We start from the raw sequence: 26099 nt of genomic DNA, 5'->3' as shown, positions 1-26099 counted from the left end.
CAGGTCTCACCAATGTAGATGAGTCCGCACCAGACACAATAGACGACCCCAGCAGATTCGCAGGTGAAGTGTTGCCTCATCTGGAAGGACTGGTTGGGGCCCTGAATGGAGGTGAGGGAGGAGGTGAATGGACAGGTGCAGCACTTTGGCTGCTTACAGGGTTAAGCTAACAGGAGGGAGATAAGTTGGGATAGACGAATGTATGAGGGAATCACGAAGGAAGCAATCCCTGTGGAAAGCGGAGGGGGGGAGGATGGTAAAGATATGTTTGGTGGTAGGATCTCTTTGGAGAGGGCAGAAGTTGCAGAGAATGAAAGATGGAGACAGAAACATAGAAAACCTACAGCATAATACCAGGCCCTTCGGCCCACAAAGCTGTGCCGAACATGTCCTTACGTTAGAACTACCTTGGCTTATCCATAGCCCTCTAATTTTCTTAAGCTCTATGTACCTATCCAGGAGTCTCTTCAAAGACCCTATCGTTTCCGCCTCCACCATAGAGATATTCAGAAAGGGGAGGAAGGTGTCAAGATGGAAGTTGTGAAAATGTTGATGAAACTGATGAGCTCAGTCGTCACTAAGTGTTCTAAAGGCAGGATGATGCAACAGTGTGGACAAGGTAAAGACAAAGACAACATAAAAGCAAAAGAGAGGACAAGTAATAAAGCAAAAATTAGCAGAAAGGTAGAGGATTGGGAATTTTTAAAAACCAACAGAAGGCAACTAAAAGGAAGAAGATGAAATGCAAAGGTAAATTAGCCAATAAGAACGTTTTATTCAGATATAAGTGTAAAGAGAGGCAAGAATAGATATTGGACTGCTGAGAAATGACGCAAGAGGGATAGTAATGGAGACAAGAAAATGGCAGATGAGCTAAGAATTTTGCATCAGTCTTTACTATGGAAAGCACAAGCAGTATGTTGAAACTTCGAGAGGCATCACTAATGTTCTCAAAAGAATCACTAGGTTCTGGCATGGTTCCGGAAGACTGGAAAATTGCAAATGTCACTCCACTCTTCAAGAAGGGACAGAGGCAGAACAAAGGAAATTATAGGCCAGTTAGCCTGACCTCAGTGTTGAGAAAAGATGTTGGAGTTGATTGTTAACGATCAGGTCTCAGGGTACTTGAAGGCACATGTTAAAATTGACCAAAGTCAGCACGGTTTCCTTAAGGGAAATCTTGCCTGACAAACTTTCTGGGGTTCCTTGAAGAAATAACAAGCAGGATAAACAAAAAAAGCATCAGTGGAAGTGGTGTACTTGGAATTTTAAGGGGTATTTGACAAGGGGCTGCACGAGGCTGCTTACCAAGATAAGAGCCCATGGTATAACAGGAATGATACCAATAAGGATAGAGGATTGGCTGATCAGCAAGAGGTAAAGAGTGGGAATAAAGGGAACCTTTTCTACTCGGCTGTAGGTGACAGTTGTGTTCCACAGGGGTCTGTGCTGGGACCATGGCTTTCATTTGGATGATGAAATTGAGTCCTCGTGCAGGATTTCCTAAAAGTTAACTTGCAAGTTGAGTTGGTGATGAGGAAGGTATCTAAATGCAATGTTAGTTTTCATTTCAAGAGGACTAGCATACAAAAGCAAGAATGTAATGCTGAGGTTTTATAAAGCACTGGTGAGGCCTCACTTGGAGTATTGGGAGCAGTTATGGTTCCCTCATCTAAGGATGTGCTGACAATAGAGTGGGTTAAAAAGAGAAATAGACTATGACTGTGAGAATGAAATAGTTTTCGTATGAGGAATATTGATGTCTCTGGGCCTGTATTCACTGGAATTTAGAAAAATGAGGGGGAATCTCATTGAAACCTAGATAGAATGCACATGGAGAGGCTGTTTCCTATAGTGAGGGACTCTAGGACCAGAGGACACAGTCTCAGAACAGAGGAATTTAATGCACACGAGGAGGAATTTCTTTAGCCCAAGGGTGGCGAATCTGTGAAATTCATTGCCGCAGGCGGCTGTGGAGGCCAGGTCATTGAGTGTATAAAAACTGGCGGTTGATAGGTTCTTGATTAGTCATGGCATGGAAGGTTACAGGGAGAAGGCAGGAGAATGGGGTCGAGAGGGAAAATGGATCAGCCATGATGAAATGGCAGAGCTGACTTGATGGGCCGAATGGCCCGATTCTGCTCCTATGTCTAATTTTTATGTGAAATATAAACATCTTTTAACAGTTTAAGACGCCATAAAATGCACTATTATTGAGTGCTCATGAAAATGCCAAGTCTAATACATTCAGAATATTGTCAGAACTACGGTTCTAAAACAACTGGCTTGTAAGGAAGTTCTTTATTTGGTTTAATTAGATTTGAGGAAACAACAAATGTGACTTATTTATTCAAGAGAGGAGAAAGCAGAAAACTGCAAACCAGTCAGCTTAATATCTGTCCCGGTGAAAAGGGTGAAAGTTATGAGGACAGACCCCACACTATTATTTCATTTATTACTCTGGAAACTTACAGAGGAAAGAGTGCTAATGGAATCTGTGCTAACTGGGACTTGTAGAAGGGGATAGTGAATTCATAGGAAAGAATAGTGAATTCTTGGTTCTGAAGCACAGCAAAGAGGGCGATAGGGGTGGTGAGCATGTAGCAGTCAGATAAAGGGGCTTCTACACGTTTGGTACCAGGCAGTGAAAGTCCATAAAAGCTTCAACCATCCTGAGTGACAATTGTAAACCAGGTGAACTATAGTGAACTCATGCCTACATACCAGCCTAATAAGAGCTTCATAAAAGTCTAGGACAGAAAGCTGTCACCATACATTGAAGGTAAAAGCGGAACTACACACAGCTCACATAGAGCATAGGTGCTGAAGTTAGACTTTGCAGAAGGCCATCTCTGTGTACATGGGGGTAGAGATAGTGGGTTAAAGTAAATAAGAAATAATAGAAGAAAAATGAGAACTTTGGATTGAAGAAAATTTGTTCTAGGATGAGTGCTTCCCTCCTCCCCCCCCACCCATATACGTTAGCTTGTAATAAAGAGAAAGCTCCAATCCTCACCACAACATCACCACTGTGGTCAAGGAAGGCAGAGATGCGTTTATAGGACTGCTTTGAGTTGGTGGACTGGACAAAATTCAGAGACCTATCTTCAGATCTGAATAAATATGCCACAGTTGTCACCAACTTCATCAAGATAAACCACAAGATTCGTAGTCTGCTAAGGGCTAGATCTGTGGCATACAAGACCAGTGATCCAGATCTATACAAGAAGTCCCAGTACAACTTTCAAAAGACTATTTTAAGAGCAAAAGAAACATTTCCAATTGAAGTTAGAGACGGAGTCAGATGCACATCAGCTCTGGCAGGGTTTGCAGGCCATTTCTTCCTACACAGCAAAACCTAACATCATGAATAGCTGTGATATTTCACTCCCAGATGAGCAAATTGTCTTTTATGCATGCTTTGAAAGGAAGAATAAAATTACATCTATATGAATTTCTGCAGCATCTGGTGACCTGTGATCTCTGTCTCTGAAGCAGATGTCAGAACATCTTTCAAGAGTGTGAACTTCACAAGGCACAGGCACAGGGACCTGGTAGGGCATTGCAAACCTGTGCCATCCAACTGCTCTGCGTGCTCAAGAACGCCTTCAATCTCACTGCTGCAGTCAGAGATTCCCACCCGCTACCAAAGGTCAACAATCATACCAGTGTCCAAGAAAAGCAGGATGAGCTACCTTAACAACTATTGTTCAGTTGCACTCAAATCTACTCTGATGAAGTGCTTTAAGGGACTGGTCATGGCCAAAATCAACTCTTGCCTAAGCAAGAACCTGGACCCACTGCAATTTGCCTATTACAATAGGTCTACAGCAGATGTCATCTCACCGACTCTCCGGTCAGCCTTGGATCAACTGGACAAGAGTACTACCCACATCAGGCTGCTGTTTATGGATTACACCTCACCATTCAACACTATCATACCCTCAGTTCTAATCAACAAGCTCCAAAGCCTGGGCCATCGTACCTCCTTCTGCCGCTGGATCCTTGACCCCCTTGCCGGAAGACCCCAATCTGTGCGGATTGAAAATAACATCTCCTCCTTGCTCACAATCAACACTGGCACACCTGAAGGATCACACATCAAAGTTGCTGGTGAACGCAGCAGGCCAGGCAGCATCTCTAGGAAGAGGTACAGTCCATGTTTCGGGCCGAGACCCTTCATCAGGACTAGACTTCGTCACCTGAAGGATGTATGCTTGCTTAGTCCACTGCTCTACTCTCTCTACACCCATGTGTGGCTAGGCATAGCTCAAACACCACCACTAAATTTGCTGGTGACACAACTATTGTTGGCAGAATTTCAGATGGTGACAAGGTGGTGTACAGGAGTGAGATATTGCATTCAAGGTCAGTAAGACCAAAGAACCGATTGTGGGATTCAGGAAGAGGAAATCGGGATTCATTGAGGGATCAGCAGTTTCAAGCTCCTGGGTGTCAACATCTCCGAAGATCAATCCTGGGTCCAACATAATGATGCAATTACAAAGAAGGCATGACACCAGCTATACTTCTTTAGGAGTTTGAGACACTTAGCGTGTCACTAAAGATACCTTCAAGTTTCTACAGATGTTCTGTGAAGATCATTCTAACTCGTTGTATCAACATCTGGTATGGAGGGTCACTGCACAGAACCAGAAAAAGGTGCAGAAAATTGTAAACTTAGCCAGCCCCATCATGGGTACTACCCTCCTCAGCATCCAGGACCGGATTTAGTGCAGCTGGAGGCCCTGATGGCTCCCTGCCGACACCGTAAAATGCTGCTGTACCAAGCAAAAAAAGGCAAGAACAAGAACAAAGGTCGTACTGGTCTAAATATCAAAGCTGTGGACCAAGATATTGGTTTAGTACAATAGGTAGGCTATAAACTTACAGGCTTTAAGAGGGAGGACAGAAAGTAATGCAGATTCTAATTTTGAAGGGCAGCATCTAAAGTACTCAAAAATTGACCTAGGCTTAGTTGGCTTAGTAAAGTTATGAGGGAGACGAAGTATGATGTACCCAACCTTAAATCTTTATTTAGCTATTGCTGCACATACAATAGGCCTTATTTCTCAAACATTGCCAAAGCATTTTTATCTGGGTATTTTTTCTCAACCATGTGTTGAGAAAGTAAAATGGAAATGAGAGACAAAAAGGCCAAGAGAGATGGCACTATGGCAAACTAGGAAACTTGACAATACTCCAACAATTTTTTTGAAAAATGAGATCTAGCACATACTAACCTATTGCTGTGCTGTGTGGCTTGCAGAGTAAAAACCACATATTACTTACTAGGTTTGTAAACAGTCAACTATTAGCCTATTGCCACGAAAACAGGAACAGCACTGACATACAAGCCTAGATATTTACAAAGTCAGGTGCATGTTTTTCAAAATTAAAGACTAGTTCTTCTGGAGTTCTTCGCATCACAGTCCTTGATCAGATCACTAAAATCCAGTTTCCGAACAAGCTCATTTACAACTGACATCAGAGTAAGGGATTCAGCCTGTCCTGTCCCATTGTGGGTCTGAGCCTATTCTTCACTAGCTTGAGCTTGGAGAAAGATCACTCACCACTTGCATTTGTGACAGAGAGAGTCAAGTAAAGCCTCAAAGCAATGCTCACATTTGGGAAGATGACCTGCAAGTTTTTTTTCCTCTGAGGAAGAATAAAAGCTCTGATGTTGATGAAGTATCTTTGCCACTTACAAATTCCCTGAAATGGACAATCTCCTCCACAAAGTCTAACTCCAAGTCAGATGAATATCTGCTTTGGAGATCTGACGCTCTCTTGTGCAGATCTTGTACAGAGAGAGAAGGGATATTGTTTAGGATGCTAAATATGTTGTTAAGGTCATTATATGATGCAAATCTGCAATCAACTTCTGCAAGTAATCTATCCATCACAACCAAAAAAAACAGTAGCTGAGAATTTTTCTCTGGCTGACAAGCCAACATCAGGTGTTGTGGATTCACCCAGAAAGGCTTTACGTTTCCTTTGTCATTGGGTGTCTTCTTTGTACACTTGTGAGACTGTTGGAGACATAGTTTTAGCTTGGGTCTCAAAAGTATCAAATTGATCATGCAAGCTTGCTATGGACCCGTGTAGTGATCTAACCAAATCCACAGCATTACCCAGGTCTAGATTTACAGCTTGCAATGCAACACTTGCACTTTCAAAGCGCTGAAGAATGCAATGCCACAATTTGCTCAGAGGTCAGTATAGTTTTCCTGTGGTGTTTGCTATTTTCATGCTCTCCTATGCGCTCAGCGGCATGTTTCCAGTTGCTAAAGCCAGTTTCGAAGATGGACTGACAGTTACCATCACTGAAGATCTGGCAAGCAAAACAAAACACACAGCCAGTGGAAGGGGAATATAAGAGCCATTGCCTTGATATGTACTCACCATTTACGAGCTTGCGTTTGAAGTGAAATTTGGAGGAAAAAACATCTTTGCTGTTTGTATACTCGTTCCGAAGTTTTGATATCCACATCCTTATTCTGGCAGGACTTCGGCCCTTTCTTAGCCCAGTATGCTTGGACTGAATCATCTAACGTTTCCTTCCCCCAACAAGCAGGATCAGTGCCATAAGGATCCTCAATAGCGGTAACATTAACGTTAATGGCGGCCCGACTTGGTCGTTCGGAGGCCTCTGTGGTCGGGAATCCCAAAGTCATGCTCACTGCCTCTTCAACGTTAGTTGCTGACTGTGGCAAGGACAGTGGTCCTGTGCTAACGCTGGTGCTAGTGCTAGCTGTTGAACAAGTCTCCATTTGTCCACCGGTCTCAGACTGTGACAAGAACGATGGTACTGCTGCATCATCGAGAACAGGTTTAAAAAATTCTGTCAATTTCAATGTCTTTTTTAATGCCTCTTTTTCACGGTCCTCTTTTTTTTGTTTCTTTTTTCTTTTTTGTGCTCCACTCTCGTATTTTTTTATGTCTGCCATGATGATAGCTACCTATTTTGGGCCCCTCTGCAGCTCTGGCTCCTGGGCTGCAGCCTAGCCTGGCCCTGCCAGCATCGAGGACACCTTCAAAAGGTGATGCCTCGAGAAGGCGGCATCCATCATTACCCAGGACATGCCCTCTTCTCATTGCTACCATTAGGGAGCCTGAAGATCCACACTCTATTTCAGGAACGGCTTCTTTCTCTCCACCTTCAGATTTATGAATGGGCAATGAACCCATGAACACTGCCTCACTTTTTTTTGCTCTCTTTTTGCACTATTTAATTTATTTTATATACATTTCTTACTGTAATTTAGAGATTTTTTATTATGTATTGCATTGCACTGCTGTTACACAGCAACAAATTTCACAACATTTGGCAGTGATATTAAACCTGATTCTGAAAGTTTGTCTTGAAGATACTTTCCAGACTCTATATGTATTCTTTCCATCTACAGCACTACATATAGATGTATTCTTGGCTGTACTAGTGTACCAGGAACTTAAGACTTTTACTTCTGTTGTCATCCCACCAAAGGAGCAACAGGTCAAGGAATAAAAGGAGAACAGGAAGGATGACACAGTACAAAACAGGAGCAGGCAAAGAACAAATCTCCATCAGCCACAGAGCAGACCTAAACAGATCCAGTGAGGAATGTGCACTGGAGGAAAAGTACAGAGCATAAATTAAAGGGACCAATGGCTATAGCAGTTGGAGTTGCCTCATGGCCAGCAAAGCCAATGGCAGAAAAAGATGAAACCAAAACTGTGTCCCAGGAGTTGTGACTCAGAAGAAAAGTTCTGGGAACAACCGTCTTCATGCAACTAAGTGCAAGGAAACCCAGGGCAGTTATGCCCAAGACAAAGTTCGCTATCCAATCCAGGGTGTATTACACTTAGTTTTCCAGAGGGCATCTAAAACAGCATCACGTAGAAGGTTTTTCAGAAATTAAGAGCTCTTGGTAAAGGAGGTAACACTTTGGCAGTTACAGAAACTTGGCTAATAAGCAGAGATAGTAGGTGTAAATGCATGCTTTTCTGGAGATAAAAAATAACAAAAAAAACTACTGTGCGTGTGAACTTAGTAAGGAGAATGGGACAGTTGATGTTTTGGGTTGAGATCCTTGATCTGCACTGAGTGCCTCCAGTAGTCATTTGGTCCAGTTTCTGGTATCTGCAGTCTTGGCTGATATATACGAGTGATCTGCCATATGGATCAGTGTCAGGTCCTTATCTTTTTACAATTTATAAAAATGATTTGGATGAGGATATTACCAGGGGGCGTTGGGAGTGAACCCAAATGCAAGATACAGACACTGAAGTACTAGGAACAGGACAGGGTTTATCAAGAAAGCAAGGGGAGTCAGGAAGAAATGACGCTGGACATGGACACAGGCCCAGGACGAGACAAGGACACCGGGCCTGGGCTAGGACTAAGACTAGGAAAGCGGGACCAGGACAAGGAACTTGGAACTAGGAGCCTGGGCTAGGGCTCCGAGTCAGAGACAGGACAGGGACCCGGAACCTGGGTCTGGACTCGGGCTCGGACCCTGGATCTAGGCGAGGACTCGGGACTAGGATCTTGAACTGTTTGTTCTTCTGCCATCAGGCAAACGTTACAAGAGCATCAAAACTAAAACCACAATGCTACTAAACAGTTTCCTCCCACAGGCAGTCAGACTGCTAAATAGCTGCTCTACCTGACTCTGCTTTGGACACTTTTAACTTGCACTGGGCACTTATAACTTGATTTTAACTGACATGTGGCTGTTGTGTTTTACTATTTATTGTTATGTTTATTATTTAGTGTTGTGTTTGTAATGTTATGATTGCACTGCTCCTGGGAAACTCTGTCTCATTCTGCCCTGCAGAGCTGATGTACCGTTAGATTGACAATAAAGTTTTTTGAATCTTTTGAATCTTGGCAAGGACAGGACGTGGCTCCAGGACAGGACGAGGTACCCCAGCACAGGACGAGATACCCAAGCACAGGATGAGGAATCTCCAGCACCAGGCTGGGAGAGGAACTCCTGGGCTGGGCGAGGCACCAGAACTAGATGAGGACACGAAGCTCAGATTTGGACAGGGCTGGAACATGGCACCTGGACTTGGTCTTGGAACACAGAGCCTTCGACTTGAACTGGATGCTCAGAGCCTTGGACGTGGACTGGACAAGGTACTCCAGGGCAGGACGTGGCTCTTGGACTAGGTTTGGCTCAGCTCTTGGGTACAGAGCCGGGACTCCTCCTTCGAGCGCAGGGCCGGGACCCTTTCTAGGATGCAGGGCCGGGATGAGTGCCGAGGACACTTGCCGAGGGACTCCTGGACTGGATGAGGCACATGGACAGGACGAGAACACGAAGCCTTGACTTGGACAGGACTGGAACACAGCGCCTGGAACCTGGAACACAGGACCCCAGAACACAGAGCCAGGACCCCTCCCTGGGAACAGGACCTAAGGCCGGAACTCCTCTTTGACACGGATACTAAACACGGAGACACAAAGAGATGGCTCCAAACTCAACGACAGATAGTTCTTTATCTTGGCGTGGCAAGGCTCCGGTCTCACTCTGGTGGTTGAACTTGACGGGGGTGCAGGCAAGGCTTCAGAAGGAAGGGAAAGGGAACAGTCCAGCAAGGAATCCTTGGTTTGAGAGGTATTTATGTGCTAGCCCAGAACGAGAATCAGGTGCCTCAATTACGGCACCCAATGGAACAAGGGAAAACAGGAAAACCTGGAATAAGGAATTGACAGACCAGGCTGTGAACCGGAATGCAGACTTCACGGACCGGACCACGACAGAGGACAGCAATGTAATGGTTGCTCAATGTGCTGATGATATAAAGAAAGTAAGCTATGAAGAGAACATCAGAGGTTACACAGAGATATAGATAGTTTAGATCAGTGTGTAAAGATCAAGCAATTGGATGTAATTGGGAAAATGTGAAATTGGCCACTTAAAAGGAAAATTAAATTAAAAAAGCATATGATCTCAATGGTGAGAAATTGTAGAGTTCTACATGCAGGAGGAACTGGGTGTCCAGATGCACAAATTGCAAAATACCAATACACAGATACTGCAAGCAATTAAGCATGCTATCACATTGCCAGGAGAACTGGTTAAAATGTGGGGAGTTATGCTTCAGCCATATAGGGAATTAATGTGATCACATTTAAAAGACTATGCACAGTACCAGTCCCCCTACAAATGGAAGGATGTGAATGCTTTGAATGCAACTTAAGGATGATTTATTAAACTAATACCTGCAATAGGCAAGTTATCTTACAAGGATAGGTTAAATAGGCTAGACGTGTAAACACTTGAGTTAGGATAGAGAACTACTTGATTGAAACAAAACCCTGGCTGATGTAACAGGATGGATCTAGTGAAGAATGCTTTTTTTCTACTTATGAGAGAATCATTATTAGTGGTCACCATTCAATAGCAGAGGGTCACCCATGCAAGACAGAGGTGACATAAGAATTTTACTCATACAGCCATGAGTCTCTTCTTTAGAAGGCAGTGAAAACAAAGTCTTTGAATATCTGAAACATTACTATGGTTAGCAGGGTACATGGAATTGATTATAATTCGATCAGCCAAGACTATGTTAAATGGCACGGCAAGCTGAGAAGCTGAGTAAACCAATCATGCTACTATAGTCCACATCTGCTCCCATGTTCCATGTGACACTTACTATTAAAATGACAGGAAAACTTATTAAAGTATCTCATTTAAACTCACTAAGGAATGTACCATCTGTTTCGCCAGAATGATAGCAAGCTTTTCATTCTTAAGGCAAAATGCCTTCCTTATTAATACATTGCATTGTACTGAGGGGAATCAAGGACACACTTGCGCACTTTCTGATCAATAATTCAGAATTTCCATAGTAACAGCCACAAGGATAAATTTGGAAGCTAATCAGAAAAGGTTCTAAAGTCCTCCTCTTTGATCACTATTATTTACCACTAACATAATCAATATTATCTTATTCTATTATTTCTGTTTTCAGTTCTCCCTATTCATTCTTATTCTTGAAGAAATATGAAGAGATTTAATCATTATTTACATATATGGTTAACCATTTAGTACTTAGAAGAAATAGTCTCATAGATCTTAAACAAAACTCTCAAAGATGAGCACTTTTAACTCTGAACTCAGTCTAATTATTTGTTACCTGTAGTGAATAACTGCACTGTTTGGGCCACTGCTGGAGATACTGGAAAAGCTTAAGCCTACAAATTTTTCTTGCTGGCTGCAAAACATTAATAAGGGAATTAAAACAAGCAATATTTTAAAAATTGTCTTTGAAATTGCAAAACTCATAATCAATTAAACCACAAACTATTCTTGCAATAAATTACTGGTTATCTCGTATTACATCCAATAATCCTGTTTTAATTCTGGAAGTCATACAGCACGGAAATAGATCCTTCTGCCCAGCAAATCAATGCCATCCAATAAACTTAATTTAATTCTCCCAACATTCCAATTAGCTCTTTCTAGGTTCTATCACTCACTATACAATCAGTGCAACATAATCACCGGGAGAAAATGCAAACTCTGCACAGTTAACACCAGGAGGTCAGGATTGAAGCTGGGTGTCTGGGACTCTACCTACCCCCGAACTTGTATACTGAGCAGAAAAAAAAACACAGGGATATAAGGCATGTTGGAGTGTCTGCCGAGCCTAAGGAGTTTTATACAAACCCTAAAGTCCTACATAATCAAAATAGTGCCATTGAATCATGCAATGAGGTAGTTTCAATGAGCAAATCAGACAGAATACAGACCAACATAAAATGATTTCTTCATTAAAAAGTACAGATTGATTATAGCCAGGTGTCACTGAATTCAAAGCACTTGCTTAATTCAATGTTTTTTAACTGCAGGCTCGTAATTGTTATTTTACTTCCGTTGTTTGATTCAAGTTATTAAATAACGTCAGAATTTGATTTTAAAAGTTCAGTTGAGGAGTAGATTCTTCAAGGAGGGAGCTATCAACCTTGTATGTTCATTTTCTGCAGCCCTCCATTGAAATCTTTCTAGACCATAACAGGGAGCAGATAGCCTACTTCCAGATTTCTACCTTGGTATACAGAAAAAGACATGAAAAAGTACAATGGTTTTTCTATGTTACTTTGATAAAAATAATTACTAATATTCTTTCCCTTGATGCACATACAGTGCCCTGAAAAAGTATTCAGCCCTTACAATCATTTTCACATTTTACTGTCCCATTTTCTAAATTTAAAATATATTAAAGTAGAATTAAAATATTAAAGTAGGATTAAACTATATTAAAGTCAGGCCACCCCTCAAAACTTAGTTGCCAGAAGAAGAATGGCACTCTTGAAAGAGGCTACTGTGGCACTAACAGTCACACTGAGTGAGCTGCAGGAATCAGTGGCTGCAATTGGAGATGGAGTCACTGCTCCAGAATCTTTACGGCCTTCCACAAAAAGAATATTTACAGAAGGGTGGCAAGGAAGAAGACATGGCTAAAAAACAAACAAAAAATTTCCTTGCCCATAAAGACTTTGCAAAGCATCACTTAGAAGGTACTGCAAAAATTTGGGAGAAGGTCTTGCAATCAGATGAGACGAAAGTGGAACTTCTTGGCCTCAATACTAAGCAGTAAATCTAATATTGGTATAAATCTAATACTGTGCATCAGCTGGGTAACACCATCCCTACTGTAAAGTATGGTGGAGGTAACATCATGGTATGCAAACAACAGGAATTCTGCAGATGCTGGAAATTCAAGCAACACACATCAAAGTTGCTGGTGAACGCAGCAGGCCAGGCAGCATCTGTAGGAAGAGGTGCAGTCGACGTTTCAGGCCGAGACCCTTCGTCAGGACTAACTGAAGGAAGAGTGAGTAAGGGATTTGAAAGTTGGAGGGGGAGGGGGAGATCCAAAATGATAGGAGAAGACAGGAGGGGGAGGGATAGAGCCAAGAGCTGGACAGGTGATAGGCAAAAGGGGATACGAGAGGATCATGGGACAGGAGGTCCGGGAAAAAAGACAAGGGGGGGGGACCCAGAGGATGGGCAAGAGGTATATTCAGAGGGACAGAGGGAGAAAAAGGAGAGTGAGAGAAAGAATGTGTGCATAAAAATGAGTAACAGATGGGGTACGAGGGGGAGGTGGGGCCTTAGCGGAAGTTAGAGAAGTCGATGTTCATGCCATCAGGTTGGAGGCTACCCAGATGGAATATAAGGTGTTGTTCCTCCAACCTGAGTGTGGCTTCATCTTTACAGTAGAGGAGGCCGTGGATGGACATGTCAGAATGGGAATGGGATGTGGAATTAAAATGTGTGGCCACTGGGAGATCCTGCTTTCTCTGGCGGACAGAGCGTAGATGTTCAGCAAAGCGGTCTCCCAGTCTGCGTCGGGTCTCGCCAATATATAAAAGCCCACATCGGGAGCACCGGACGCAGTATATCACCCCAGCCGACTCACAGGTGAAGTGTCGCCTCACCTGAAAGGACTGTCTGGGGCCCTGAATGGTGGTAAGTGAGGAAGTGTAAGGGCATGTGTAGCACTTGTTCCGCTTACAAGGATAAGTGCCAGGAGGGAGATCAGTGGGGAGGGATGGGGGGGACGAATGGACAAGGGAGTTGCGTAGGGAGCGATCCCTGCGGAATGCAGAGAGAGGGAGGGAGGGAAAGATATGCTTAGTGGTGGGATCCCGTTGGAGGTGGCGGAAGTTACGGAGAATAATATGTTGGACCCGGAGGCTGGTGGGGTGGTAGGTGAGGACCAGGGGAACCCTATTCCTAGTGGGGTGGTGGGAGGATGGAGTGAGAGCAGATGTACGTGAAATGGGGGAGATGCGTTTAAGAGCAGAGTTGATAGTGGAGGAAGGGAAGCCCCTTTCTTTAAAAAAGGAAGACATCTCCCTCGTCCTAGAATGAAAAGCCTCATCCTGAGAGCAGATGCAGCGGAGACGGAGGAATTGCGAGAAGGGGATGGCGTTTTTGCAAGAGACAGGGTGAGAAGAGGAATAGTCCAGATAGCTGTGAGAGTCAGTAGGCTTATAGTAGACATCAGTGGATAAGCTGTCTCCAGAGACAGAGACAGAAAGATCTAGAAAGGGGAGGGAGGTGTCGGAAATGGACCAGGTAAACTTGAGGGCAGGGTGAAAGTTGGAGGCAAAGTTAATAAAGTCAACGAGTTCTGCATGCGTGCAGGAAGCAGCGCCAATGCAGTCATCGATGTAGCGAAGGAAAAGTGGGGGACAGATACCAGAATAGGCACGGAACATAGATTGTTCCACAAACCCAACAAAAAGGCAGGCATAGCTAGGACCCATACGGGTGCCCATAGCTACACCTTTAGTTTGGAGGAAGTGGGAGGAGCCAAAGGAGAAATTATTAAGAGTAAGGACTAATTCTGCTAGATGGAGCAGAGTGGTGGTAGAGGGGAACTGATTAGGTCTGGAATCCAAAAAGAAGCGTAGAGCTTTAAGACCTTCCTGATGGGGGATGGAAGTATATAAGGACTGGACATCCATGGTGAAAATAAAGCGGTGGGGGCCAGGGAACTTAGAATCATCGAAAAGTTTAAGAGCGTGAGAAGTGTCACGAACATAGGTCGGAAGGGATTGAACAAGGGGTGATAAAATAGTGTCGAGGTATGCAGAAATGAGTTCGGTGGGGCAGGAGCAATCTGAGACAATAGGTTGGCCAGGACAGGCAGGTTTGTGGATCTTGGGTAGGAGGTAGAAACGGGAAGTGCGGGGTGTGGGAACTATAAGGTTGGTAGCAGTGGATGGGAGATCCCCTGAGCGGATAAAGTCAGTGATGGTGTGGGAGACAATGGCCTGGTGCTCCTTAGTGGGGCCACGATCGAGGGGTAAATAAGAGGAGGTATCCGCGAGTTGTCACTGTGCCTCGGCAAGGTAGAGGTCAGTACGCCAGACTACAACAGCACCCCCCTTATCGGCGGGTTTAATAATAAGGTTAGGATTAGTGCGGAGGGAGTGGAGAGCAGAGGGTTCCGAAGGAGTGAGGTTGGAATGGGGACAAGGTGCGGTGAAGTCGAGACAGTTGATGTCCCGTCGGCAATTAGCGATAAAGAGATCCAGAGCAGGCAGAAGACCAGAGCGGGGTGTCCATGAAGAAGAGGAGGGTTGAAGACGGGAGAAGGGGTCATCGGTGGGGGTGGAAGAGTCCTTGCCGAAGAAGTAGGCTCGGAGACGGAGACGGTGGACTAATGCGACTGCACCTCTTCCTACAGATGCTGCCTGGCCTGCTGCGTTCACCAGCAACTTTGATCATGGTATGCAGATGCTTTTCAGCAGCAGGGACTGGAAATCTGGTCAGGATGGATGGGAAGACGAATGCTGCTAAATACAGGGAGAGTCTGGATAAAAACCTGCTCGCCTCTGCCAGAAAGCTTAAATTGAAGAAGTTGTTCATATTTCAGCAGTGCACTGCTAGAGCAATCATGGAGTGGCTTCAAATAAATAGATGTTCTTGAGTGGTCAAGTCAGAGTCCTGACAACCTGATCAAATGTCTAATGAACATCAAGAGAGCTTCCCAATTAACAGACGGGGAACCAGTGTTCTGGCAGGCAGGTTTGCCACTGCTACACGGGTGTGTTTAAACTAGGTAGTGGGGGGGGGCGGGGAGATGAACTGGAAATATAAGAATGGAGTTAAAGGGAAAGAGAGAATAAGAAAAGTTATGAAAGACAACAGAATTAAAGGGGCAGAAAGCTCAGGAAGGGATTGGAGAGTATGGCCAAGTGCAATAGGAATCGATGTGAAAGGTGAGGGGAATAAAAGTATTACTTTAAAAGGATTAAAAGTACTATATATGAATGCACGGAGTACAAGAAATAAAGTGGATGAGCTTGAAGCTCAGTTGGAAATTGGCAAGTATGATGTTGTGGGAAGAACAGAGACATGGCTGCAAGAGGACCAGGGCTGGGAAATGAATATTACAGGATATACATCCTATCATAAGGACAGACAGGTTGGCAGAGGGGTGGGGTGGCTCTGTTGGTGAGGAATGAAATTCAGTCACTTGCGGGGGCGGGGAGAGACATAGAATCAGGAGATGTAGAGTCAGTATGGATAGAACTGAGAAACTGTAATGGCAAAAAGACCCTGATGGGAGTTATCTACAGGCCCCCAAACAGCAACCTGGATATAGGGTGCAAGTGAAAATTAAATCAAGAGTTAAAATTGGCATGTTGCAAAGGTAATACTACAGTTGTCATGGGGGATTTCAACATGCAGGCAGACTGGGAAAATCAGGTTGATACTGGACCCCAAGAAAGGGAGTTTGTGGAATGCCTCAGAGATGGCTTCTTAGAGCAGCTTGTATTAGAGCCTACCAGGGAGAAGGCAATTCTGGATTTAGTGTTGTGTAATGAGCCAGATTTGATAAGGGAACTCGAGGTAATGGAGCCATTAGGAGGTAGTAACCATAATATAAGTTTTAATCTACAATTTGAGAGGGAGAAGGGAAGATTGGAAGTGTCAGTATCGCAGTTGAACAAAGGGGACTATGGATCCATGAGAGAGGAGCTGGCCAAAGTTGACTGGAAAGATACCCTAGCAGGGATGACAGTGAAACAACAATGGCAGGTATTTCTGGGAATAATACAGAAGGTGCAGGATCAGTTCATTCCAAGGAAGAGGAAAGATTCTAAGGGGAGTAAGGGGCGACTATGGATGACAAGGGAAGCCAAGGACAGTATAAAAGAGAGGAAGTATAACATAGCAAGGATGAGTGGGAAGCCAGAGGAATGGGAGACTTTTAAGGAGCAACAGAAGATAACTAAAAAGGCAATACAGGGGGAAAAGATGAGGTACGAAGGTAAGCTAGCCAAGAATATAAAGGAGGATAGTAAAAGCTTCTTTAGGTATGTGAAGAGGAAAAAATTAGTTAAGACCAAAGTTGGGCCCTTGAAGACAGAAACGGGTGAAATTATTATGGGGAACAAGGAAATGGCAGATGAGCTGAACAGGTACTTTGGATCTGTCTTCACTAGGGAAGACACAAACAATCTGCCAGATGTAATAGTGGACAGAGGAAATGAAGGAAATTCGCATCAGGCAGAAAATGGTGTTGGATAAACTGATGGGACTGAAGGCTGATAAATCCCCAGGGCCTGATGGTCTGCTTCCCAGGGTACTTAAGGAGGTGGCTCTAGAAATCGTGGACACATTGGTAATCATTTTCCAATGTTCTATGATTCAGGATCAGTTCCTGCGGATTGGAGGGTAGCTAATGTTATCCCACTTTTTAAGAAAGGAGGGAGAGAGAAAACAGGCAATTATAGACCAGTTAGTCTGACATCAGTGGTGGGGAAGATGATGGAATCAATTATAAAAGATAAAATAGCAGCATATTTGGATAGCAGCGGCAGGATAGGTCCAAGTCAGCATGGATTTACGAAGGGAAAATCATGCTTGACTAATCTTCTGGAATTTTTTGAGAATGTAACTATGAAAATGGACTAGTGGGGTACCGCAAGGCTTGGTGCTGGGACCGCAGCTATTTACAGTATACATTAATGATTTAGGTGAAGGGATTAAAAGTAACATTAGCAAATTTGCAGATGACACAAAGCTGGGTGGCAGTGTGTAATGTGTGGAGGATTTTATGAGAATGCAGGGTTGGGTGAGTGGGCAGATGCATGGCAGATGCAGTTTAATGTGGATAAATGTAAGGTTATCCACTTTGGTGCCAAGAACAGAAAGGCAGATTACTAACTGAATGGTGTCAAGTTAGGAAAAGGGGATGTACAACAAGATCTACGTGTCCTTGCTCATCAGTCACTGAAAATAAGCATGCAGGTATAGCAGGCAGTGAAGAAAGCTAATGGCATGTTGGCCTTCATAACAAGGGGAGTTGAGTATAGGAGCAAAGAGGTCCTTCTGCAGTTGTACAGGGCCCTGGTGAGACCACACCTGGAGTATTGTGTACAGTTTTGGTCTCCAAATTTGAGGAAGGACATTCTAGCTATTGAGGGAGTGCAGCGTAGGTTCACGAGGTTAATTCCTGGGAAGGCGGGACTGTCATATGTTGAAAGATTGGAGCGACTAGGGTTGTATACACTGGAATTTAGAAGGATGAGAGGGGATCTGATTGAAACATATAAGATTATTAAGGGATTGGACACACTACAGGCAGGAAACATGTTCCCGATGTTGGGGGAGTCCAGAACCAGAGGCCACAGTTTAAGAATAAGGGGTCAACAATTTAAAACAGAGTTGAGGAAAAACTTTTTCACACAGAGGGTTGTGGTTCTGTGGAATGCTCTGCTTCAGAAGGCAGTGGAGGCCAATTCTCTGGATTCTTTCAAGAAAGAGTTAGAAAGAGCTCTTAAAGATAGTGGAGTGAAGGGATATGGGGAGAAGGCAGGAAAAGGGTACTGATTGTGGATGATCAGCCATGATCACAGTGAATGGTGGTGCTGGCTCGAAGGGCTGAAAGGCCTACTCCTGCACCTATTGTCTATTGTCAATTAACCTGGCCAGCTGGAGCAATTTTGCCAATCGTGCAAATCTTGCTCTATTATATTTTGCAAAAATATAAGATTTAGTCTCCTCAAATTGCCTCTCATTCTGCATACCTGCCATCTCAGCAAATCTTCATGGCATTCCCTCTATAACAATTACATCTCCCTTGGATAAGGAAATCAAAAGTGTACATAATGCTCCACCTGCAATGTCACCAAGGTTCTATATAACTGCAGTAATCCTGCATTCAAATCCTTTTACTAAAGGTAAATCCACATTTACCTTCCTGATCATTTTTTGTGCCTGCTTGCTATTTTATAAATACACACTCAGATGTCCTTTAACATTAATGTTGTTTCAACTTTTTAAAAAAAATATTGCTTTCTGTTTTGGGCAAAGTGCATGAGTTTTGCATATTATATCCAATCTGTCATCCTCTTGTCCAGTTCATATTCCCTTGAACCTCCTTTACACATACATAATACCCATCTACTTCAGTATCATCAGCAAATCTGAAAGTATGATATTCATTTCCCTTATTTATGTAGATATAAATTTTGTCCTAACAGAGTGATCTTAAAGTTAGAAGGTAAAAATAAGGAATATATTTCTACAGAAATATAAATGTCAATAACATTGTTACCTAATGAAATAGGGAACAGTGTTTAGCTTGTTTCACATATTTCATTTAATGATAAACACATGCCAGCCTTACCTGCGTAATTCTGCAACTTTGTCTGCAGCATCTATTTCAGTTATTTTGCCTTTTGGAACCTGCAAAGTTCCAGTTTTAGCAGATAAATCAGTACAATAGAAATACAAAAAGAAACTGGCAAAAAAGTGAATACAAGGAATGATGTTGTTACAAATATTCTATAGAAGGTTATTATAGAAGGTGCTTCATGACCGTTAATGAGTTCCAATGAACAATGAAAACTGTGAAACAATCCCAGCAATAACAAATATAAGATTTCTTACCTCCTTCTCAAGCCAAGCAAACAACTCACAGAGAGCTACTGCATCTTTAATCTGGCATTTAAAAACATACAACAGATTAGTTAATTCCCAGCTATTTCTTTTATCATGCCTGCATGATTCTGTGTTTACTTTTTAAAGGATTGTAAACATTTTCCCCTTCAAATGGGGATAGCAAGACCCATCTAAAATCCAACACCTTGTGCTGGAGGTCATAACCTGATGAGAAGCAGGCAACTGCAGAAATTCATGCAAGAAAAATATCTTGCAAGTACCCTTACAGTACTCAAGCAAAAATACTACAGTAGGCTCAAAGTACTGCAAAAATTGAAGCTTAAATTGATTAATTTGACCAAGAACAATTCAAATTAACAAAAAGGCAAGATCTTGCATTGATATAAAATACTTTACTCCCATTAATTTGCACACACTAAAAAAATATATTGGAACAGTGATATTGCAGGTAGATTATGTACAAGTGCCATTTTCAATTGTTCAAGATAACTAAAACGTTCCAGACATGAAAGCAAGTACAAAAATTCTAGAAGGAAACTAATGATCAAGTTACTCACATGGGCTCGCCTCATGCCTTCAATCTCTGTTGGATTCTTTATAGCTTTTGCAATGCAGACTGGAGTGTAAACCGTCTGCAGCCTCAGCATCTGTTGAAATCAAAATAAATATAGTTTATTAATGCTCAATTCAATCCTTGTTCTACAATTTTGACATATTGTGAAATGAGAAAATCAGTAACTAAAAACATTTAGAGACAAATTTTGTCAGCCATTTAAATGAGTGCCAATAGTTTAGCCACCTATTGAACATCTCTCCTCATTACTCTTTTTCAGTCAATGGAAGCATAAACTAGGAGAGGAATACAACCTGCTGCTGAGATTGGTGTAGATTAACTTTATTTGTCACATGTATAACAAAACACACAATGAAATGCATCGCTTTACGTCAAGTCTGAGTCCAAGTTCCAGGGTAGCCTGCAAGTGTTTCTGCACTTCCAGTGCCAACATGGCATGCTCACAATTTACTAACCCTAACCCATATGTCTTTGGAATGTGGGAGGAAACCAAAGTAACCAGAGGAAATTCACAGAGTCGGGGGAGAACATAAAATCTCCTTACAGACAGTGGCAGAATTAACCCAAATTAGTGATCACTGTAAAGTGATTGTGCTAACTGCTACACTATCATGATTACAAACTCTAATTTTATATGCTTACCCACAAAAATTAAAGCTTGTCCCATTACCAACCTTCAACTGTGCTGCACACAAACCACATCAATAAAAAGCTGCACTAACTTTTGGGAATTACTGTGTTGCTGATCTCCCACTTTTATTTAAAGACTGTCAGATCTACACTTAATACCACAGTGAGATTCTGGCCTTGGCCACACTTTGACAGGAAGAAAGAGAGCCAATAACATACAGAAAGTTATGACAATTTTGAAGGCATGAGTTGGAAGCCAAATGCGTAGTCTGTACATCTGAAATTCTTGTATCTGAGGTCTGTTTAATGCATTACTTTCATGAAGGATTTAAAAGACAGCAAGAGCTCAAAAATGGAACTAAATACAAATAAAATTGAAATGCACAGCAGGGTAGGTATAATCTTCTTCAATTACTGTCCAACCTGATCTGCATTCCTGTCATTTCCTCTTCTGTAAGCCATTCAGTTCTGGATAAGTGATTTAATGTCAGTGCTGAATGAAGCACTGTCAAAAGATAAAATAGCCCCTGATCAGCCTGACAATCTGTCAGGTTGAAATTGTCAACATTTAGCAAAGACAATGACAAAGTAATGGTATATCAGCTCTGTGTTGATGCAGGCTACCCAGAGCATGCACCTAACAGGACATTTTCTCAACTTGCTTTCTGTAAATACGTGAACCAAAGTCTATATGAATTCTAGGTAAGAAGGATGATAGGCGACTTGACAGAGGTGTATAAAATGATGAGGCTTTGATAAAGTCAACAGCACTTGCCTCTTTCATGGGCCAGAAACATGTAATAAAAGGCATAATTTTAGAGGAGGATGTCAGAGGTAATTTTCTCAGATAAAGTGGTGGGTGCTTAGAACATGTTGCCATGGGTGCGGGTATAGGCAGATACATCAGGGATATTTAAGACTCTTAGGTAGGCAGATGGATGAACAAAATGGACGGTTATACTAGAAGGAAGCGCAAGTTTGATCTTGGAGTATGTTAAAAGGTCAGCACAACAATAGTTTCTTGAATTACTGGCCGACTGGCAGTCATATAGTCATAGTCATACTTTATTGATCCCGGAGGAAATTGATTTTCGTTACAGTTGCACCATAAATAATAAATAGTAATAGAACCATAAATAGTTAAATAGTAATATGTAAATTATGCCAGTAAATTATGAAATAAGTCCAGGACCAGCCTATCGGCTCAGGGTGTCTGACCCTCCAAAGCAGAAAGCAAAGAGTGGGAATAAAGGAACTTTCTTGAGTTGGCTGCCATAACTAGCGGTATTTCGCAGGGGTCTGTGTTGGAACTGCTTCTTTTCATGTCATATGTCAATGATACAGATTAAGGAATTGATAGTTTTGTGGCCAGGTTTGCAGACAATATGAAGATAGATGGAGGGACAGGAAGTGCTGAGGATCTAGGGTGTCTACAGAAGAACATGGGCAGATTGAGGGAATGAACAAAGAAGTGGCAATTGGAATATAATGCAGGGAAGTGCACTGTCATGCACTTTGGTAGAAGGAATAATGGTGTGGACTATTTTCTAAATGGGAGAAATTCAAAAATCAGACGTACAAAGGGACTTGGGAGTGCTCATGCAGGATTCCTTTGATGGTTAACTTGCAAGCTGAGTCGGTAAGGAAGGGGATGCAATGTTTACACTCACTTCGAGAGACAAGAAATCAAAAGTAAGAATGCATTGCTGAGGCTTTATAAGGCATTGGACAGACTGCATTGGAGTATTGGAGTATTGAGAGCAGTTTTGGGCCCCTTACCTAAGAAAAGATGTGCTGGCATTGGAGAGAGTTCAAAGGAAGTTCACAAGAATATTCCCAGGAATGAAAGGGTTAACATAAGAGGAGCTTTTGATGGCTCTGGGCCTGTACACACTGGAGTTTAGAAGAATGAGAGGGATGTCATTGAAACGCCTTAGATAAGAGTGAAGGAACACAGAGTCCTGAAGAAGGGTCTTGGCCCAAAATATTGACTTTTCCATTGATGCAGCCTGATCTGCACAGTTTTGTGTCTGTTGTTTTGGATTTCCAGTATCTGCAGACATTGTATTCTAGTGGATGTGGAAAGGATGTTTCCTATAGTAGGTGAGTCTAGGAGCAGAGGGCACAGCTTCAGAATAAAGGCACATTCATTATGCACAGAGATGAGAAAGAAGTTCTTTAGTCAGAGGGTGGTGAATCTGCAGAATTCATTGTCGCAGACAGCTGTGCAGGTGAAGTCATTGGGTATATTTAATGAAGGGGTTCAGAGCTTCTTGATTAATGGCCAATCATCACCAGCCATTTTCATCTGTTTCTTCAACAGTATGGTGCTAGGAACAATCTGCAGTTGTCAACAATTAATGCAGGACAAGATAAAGCTAGACAACTTTTCTCAGTAGGATAATCATTGTGAGGACAAATCTTCCCTACTCCACCTAAGATCTTCTAAAGTAGCACCTGGAATCCATGTCTGCTTTAGAATAAGGTGAACAATTTCAATGCCTGTGCAGCCCAGAGTTCAAATAAGTGTCAGAGTCATAATACACTCCTAAAAGCTCAATATAATTACCATTTCCTGATAACTTTTACTTTGGATACCTGTCTTGCTAACAAAGCTTGAGCTATATACATTATGATTATAATCAACAAGATTTCAGGTTTGTTTGGTCAGATTAATATCAGTGATGACAAACCTTTGGGATCGCTTCTGAAAGAGCATGGCTGGCTTTGCTACTGATCCAGACCTTTTCCTTGGAATTCATATTGGAACAAATAGCCCGTAGTTCACTCAGAACAGATCCATACTGGAGTATATGAACTCTGAAGTCAGGTGCTGCATTTGAATCAAGCTGCAAATGTTCTCGCACAGCAGGGTCTTCCATGTGCTTCTCATTAATGAACAGTCTGCAGTGAAGAAAGGGAAAATAAAAGTCTGAGAACTGTGGTGTGGATAATTTGGCAAGCAATCACCATTAGTACACATTAAAGATAATCAGAATTAGGGTTAATATCACAAGCATATGTCGTAAAATTTATTAACTTAGTGACAACAGTACAATGCAATCTTGATAATACACAAAGAGAAAAAAATAAGTCAATTACAGTAAGTATATATAGATATACGTATTTTTAAGAAAGTCAAAAAACTGCAAACACTGTAAAACCAAAGCAAAAACAGAAAATATCAGAAGCTTATGCCAGGTTTATGAGTTACTTTCTGATTTTGTTTGAGGTATTTCAAAGACCTCAGGACATTAAGAATACTTCACAAGTAATAAGATGTTTGCAATATATGCAGCACCCTTATACCAAAGCTCCAATGAACAGTAATGAGATATTAAAAAGAAATATATTAACTACCCTAGTAATATTGATTGAGTGATTATGAATTGGCCAAAATTGGAGCCTGTAGGATCCAATGAAAATTAGCAAATTGGATCTAACATTGACTTGGCTATAGAAGACAGAGTGCTTTTCTGATGGGGACCCTGTGACCAAAGTCATACCACAAGGATAAATGCTGGGACACAATGTTTGTTATAATTGTTAATGGCTTGTAGACAAATAGTGCAAGGAACAGGCCTTTCAGCCCATCTCATTCATGCCAACTGTGCTGGCCAGTGAGCTAGTGTCATCTGCCTTCATTTAACCCTTGAAACCTCTCCTATCCACATACTAATCTAGATGGTTTTTAAGTATTGCTGATGTGCTCACCTTAACCACTATTTCTGGTAACTCATTCAAAACACGCACGACCCTTTGTGTGAAGGCACCCTGATGTCCCCTGAAAATCTCTCACCTTTGATCTTGAATCTATAGCTATTTATTTTATGACCTGCTCCTGGGGAAAAAGACCAAGTGCTTTCACTCTGCCTATGCCTCTCATGATCTTATGCACCTGTATTAGGTCACCCCCTCAATCTCCTCTATTCCAACATGTAGTTTGTTTCAAAGGGCTTGGATAGACTGAGTCTGTTTTCCCTAGACGGGATTAACCTAAAGGATGACTTGATAGAGATATATGAAACTGTGAGGGAACAGATAGTGAAGATACCATGTTCCCCTTAGCACGGCTGACTTAAGCAACAGGGAATAACAACAAAGTGAGTTTTAGAAGGGATCCAAGGGGAAATGTTTTTGACAGTGGTTAGAATCTTAAACATGCTGCCTGAGGAGATGGTGGACAGGTATCTCACTACATTTAAAAGCATATTGACAGTCACTTGAATCAACAACACATAGAAAAGTACAGACCAAATACAGGTAAATGGGACTAGTATCGACAAGTATAATAGTCCATGTAGAACAGCCTATTTCTATGGCATGTGATTGATTCCAAGGCTCTCTGACTGTATATCTAAGAATAATTCCTGTGCTCATTTTGCTCAGCTAGGTATCACACTGAGCTGAAAAAGATCCAATAATGTGTTTGTCAAGCAAAATATTCACCATTTTGCGATATTAATATGATACAAGACACATATTTGGTCAAGTATTATAAAATATTAATTCTAGATTGCCAATCAGCAGTTTATGCTAGATTTGGGCAGATGAACACTGGGACTTCAGGTGGAATGAGAAAATCAGACTCTGATGCAGCGTAGTCCACTATCCCTTGCTTGTCAGGCTCCTAAATGGCTGGCTTAATTGAACAGCACAAGAAAAAGTCCAGAAAATGTCCTCAATAAGAAATCAAAGTCTTCCAAGAAGATGGAATTACGCAGGATGCAAGAAATGATCATATTTTCTCTGTAGCTCAGAGATTAGGACACCAAACAATCAATACAATGATTAATTGGTGAGTGTTTTGATAAGCTGGAGCCTTGGTGGCAGACTTGAAGCTGCAAGAAGTTACACAGATGTTTCTATGCAGGTGTGACCATATATACAGATCATAAATACAATAACGATTATGAAATAAACAAGCCTTTTTGAATTCTTTACACAGAAGATTAGTACCATGGGAAGTGGCTAAAGGGAATAACATGGATGCATTAAATGAAAACTGGATAAGAGCAGGAGAATTGATGGCGAGATGGGACAAAGCTCATGAGGGGCATAAATACAGACATAAACCTAATGTGCGAACTGATCCTTTCCTGTGCTGTAAATACTTCAGATGCATAAAAGTGCAGTGAACCATAGATATTGGTGGATATCAGGATGTAAATAAATTGCATAGACAAGAGTATTATAGAAAAATATGAAAAAGCAACACAAACATAACATAAACAACAGGAATTCTGCAGATGCTGGAAATTCAAGCAACACACATCAAAGTTGCTGGTGAACACAGCAGGCCAGGCAGCATCTCTAGGAAGAGGTACAGTCGACGTTTCAGGCCGAGACCCTTCGTCAGGACTAACTGAAGGAAGAGTTAGTAAGAGATTTGAAAGTGGGAGGGGGAGGGGAGATCCAAAATGATAGGAGAAGACAGGAGGGGGAGGGATGGAGCCAAGAGCTGG

General features: G+C 42.2%; 1 protein-coding gene across 2 annotated transcripts in view; it reads right to left on the bottom strand.

The window, feature by feature from the left end:
• The window catches only part of xpnpep1 (X-prolyl aminopeptidase (aminopeptidase P) 1, soluble), a 123948-nt gene that overhangs the window by 52518 nt on the left and 45331 nt on the right, over positions 1 to 26099 (bottom strand). For both annotated transcript variants that reach the window (XM_063071253.1, XM_063071252.1), the window contains 5 exons: positions 23328 to 23538; positions 19988 to 20077; positions 19419 to 19469; positions 19156 to 19214; positions 11134 to 11211 (listed from right to left, as the gene is read on the bottom strand). In XM_063071253.1, coding sequence (XP_062927323.1) covers positions 11134 to 11211; positions 19156 to 19214; positions 19419 to 19469; positions 19988 to 20077; positions 23328 to 23538 — 489 coding nt within the window. The remainder of the gene's footprint in view (positions 1 to 11133; positions 11212 to 19155; positions 19215 to 19418; positions 19470 to 19987; positions 20078 to 23327; positions 23539 to 26099) is intronic.

Source organism: Mobula hypostoma, chromosome 19 (assembly GCF_963921235.1).
Source record: "Mobula hypostoma chromosome 19, sMobHyp1.1, whole genome shotgun sequence".
Lineage (NCBI taxonomy): Eukaryota > Metazoa > Chordata > Chondrichthyes > Myliobatiformes > Myliobatidae > Mobula > Mobula hypostoma.
This window is presented reverse-complemented; position numbering and strand designations above follow the sequence as displayed.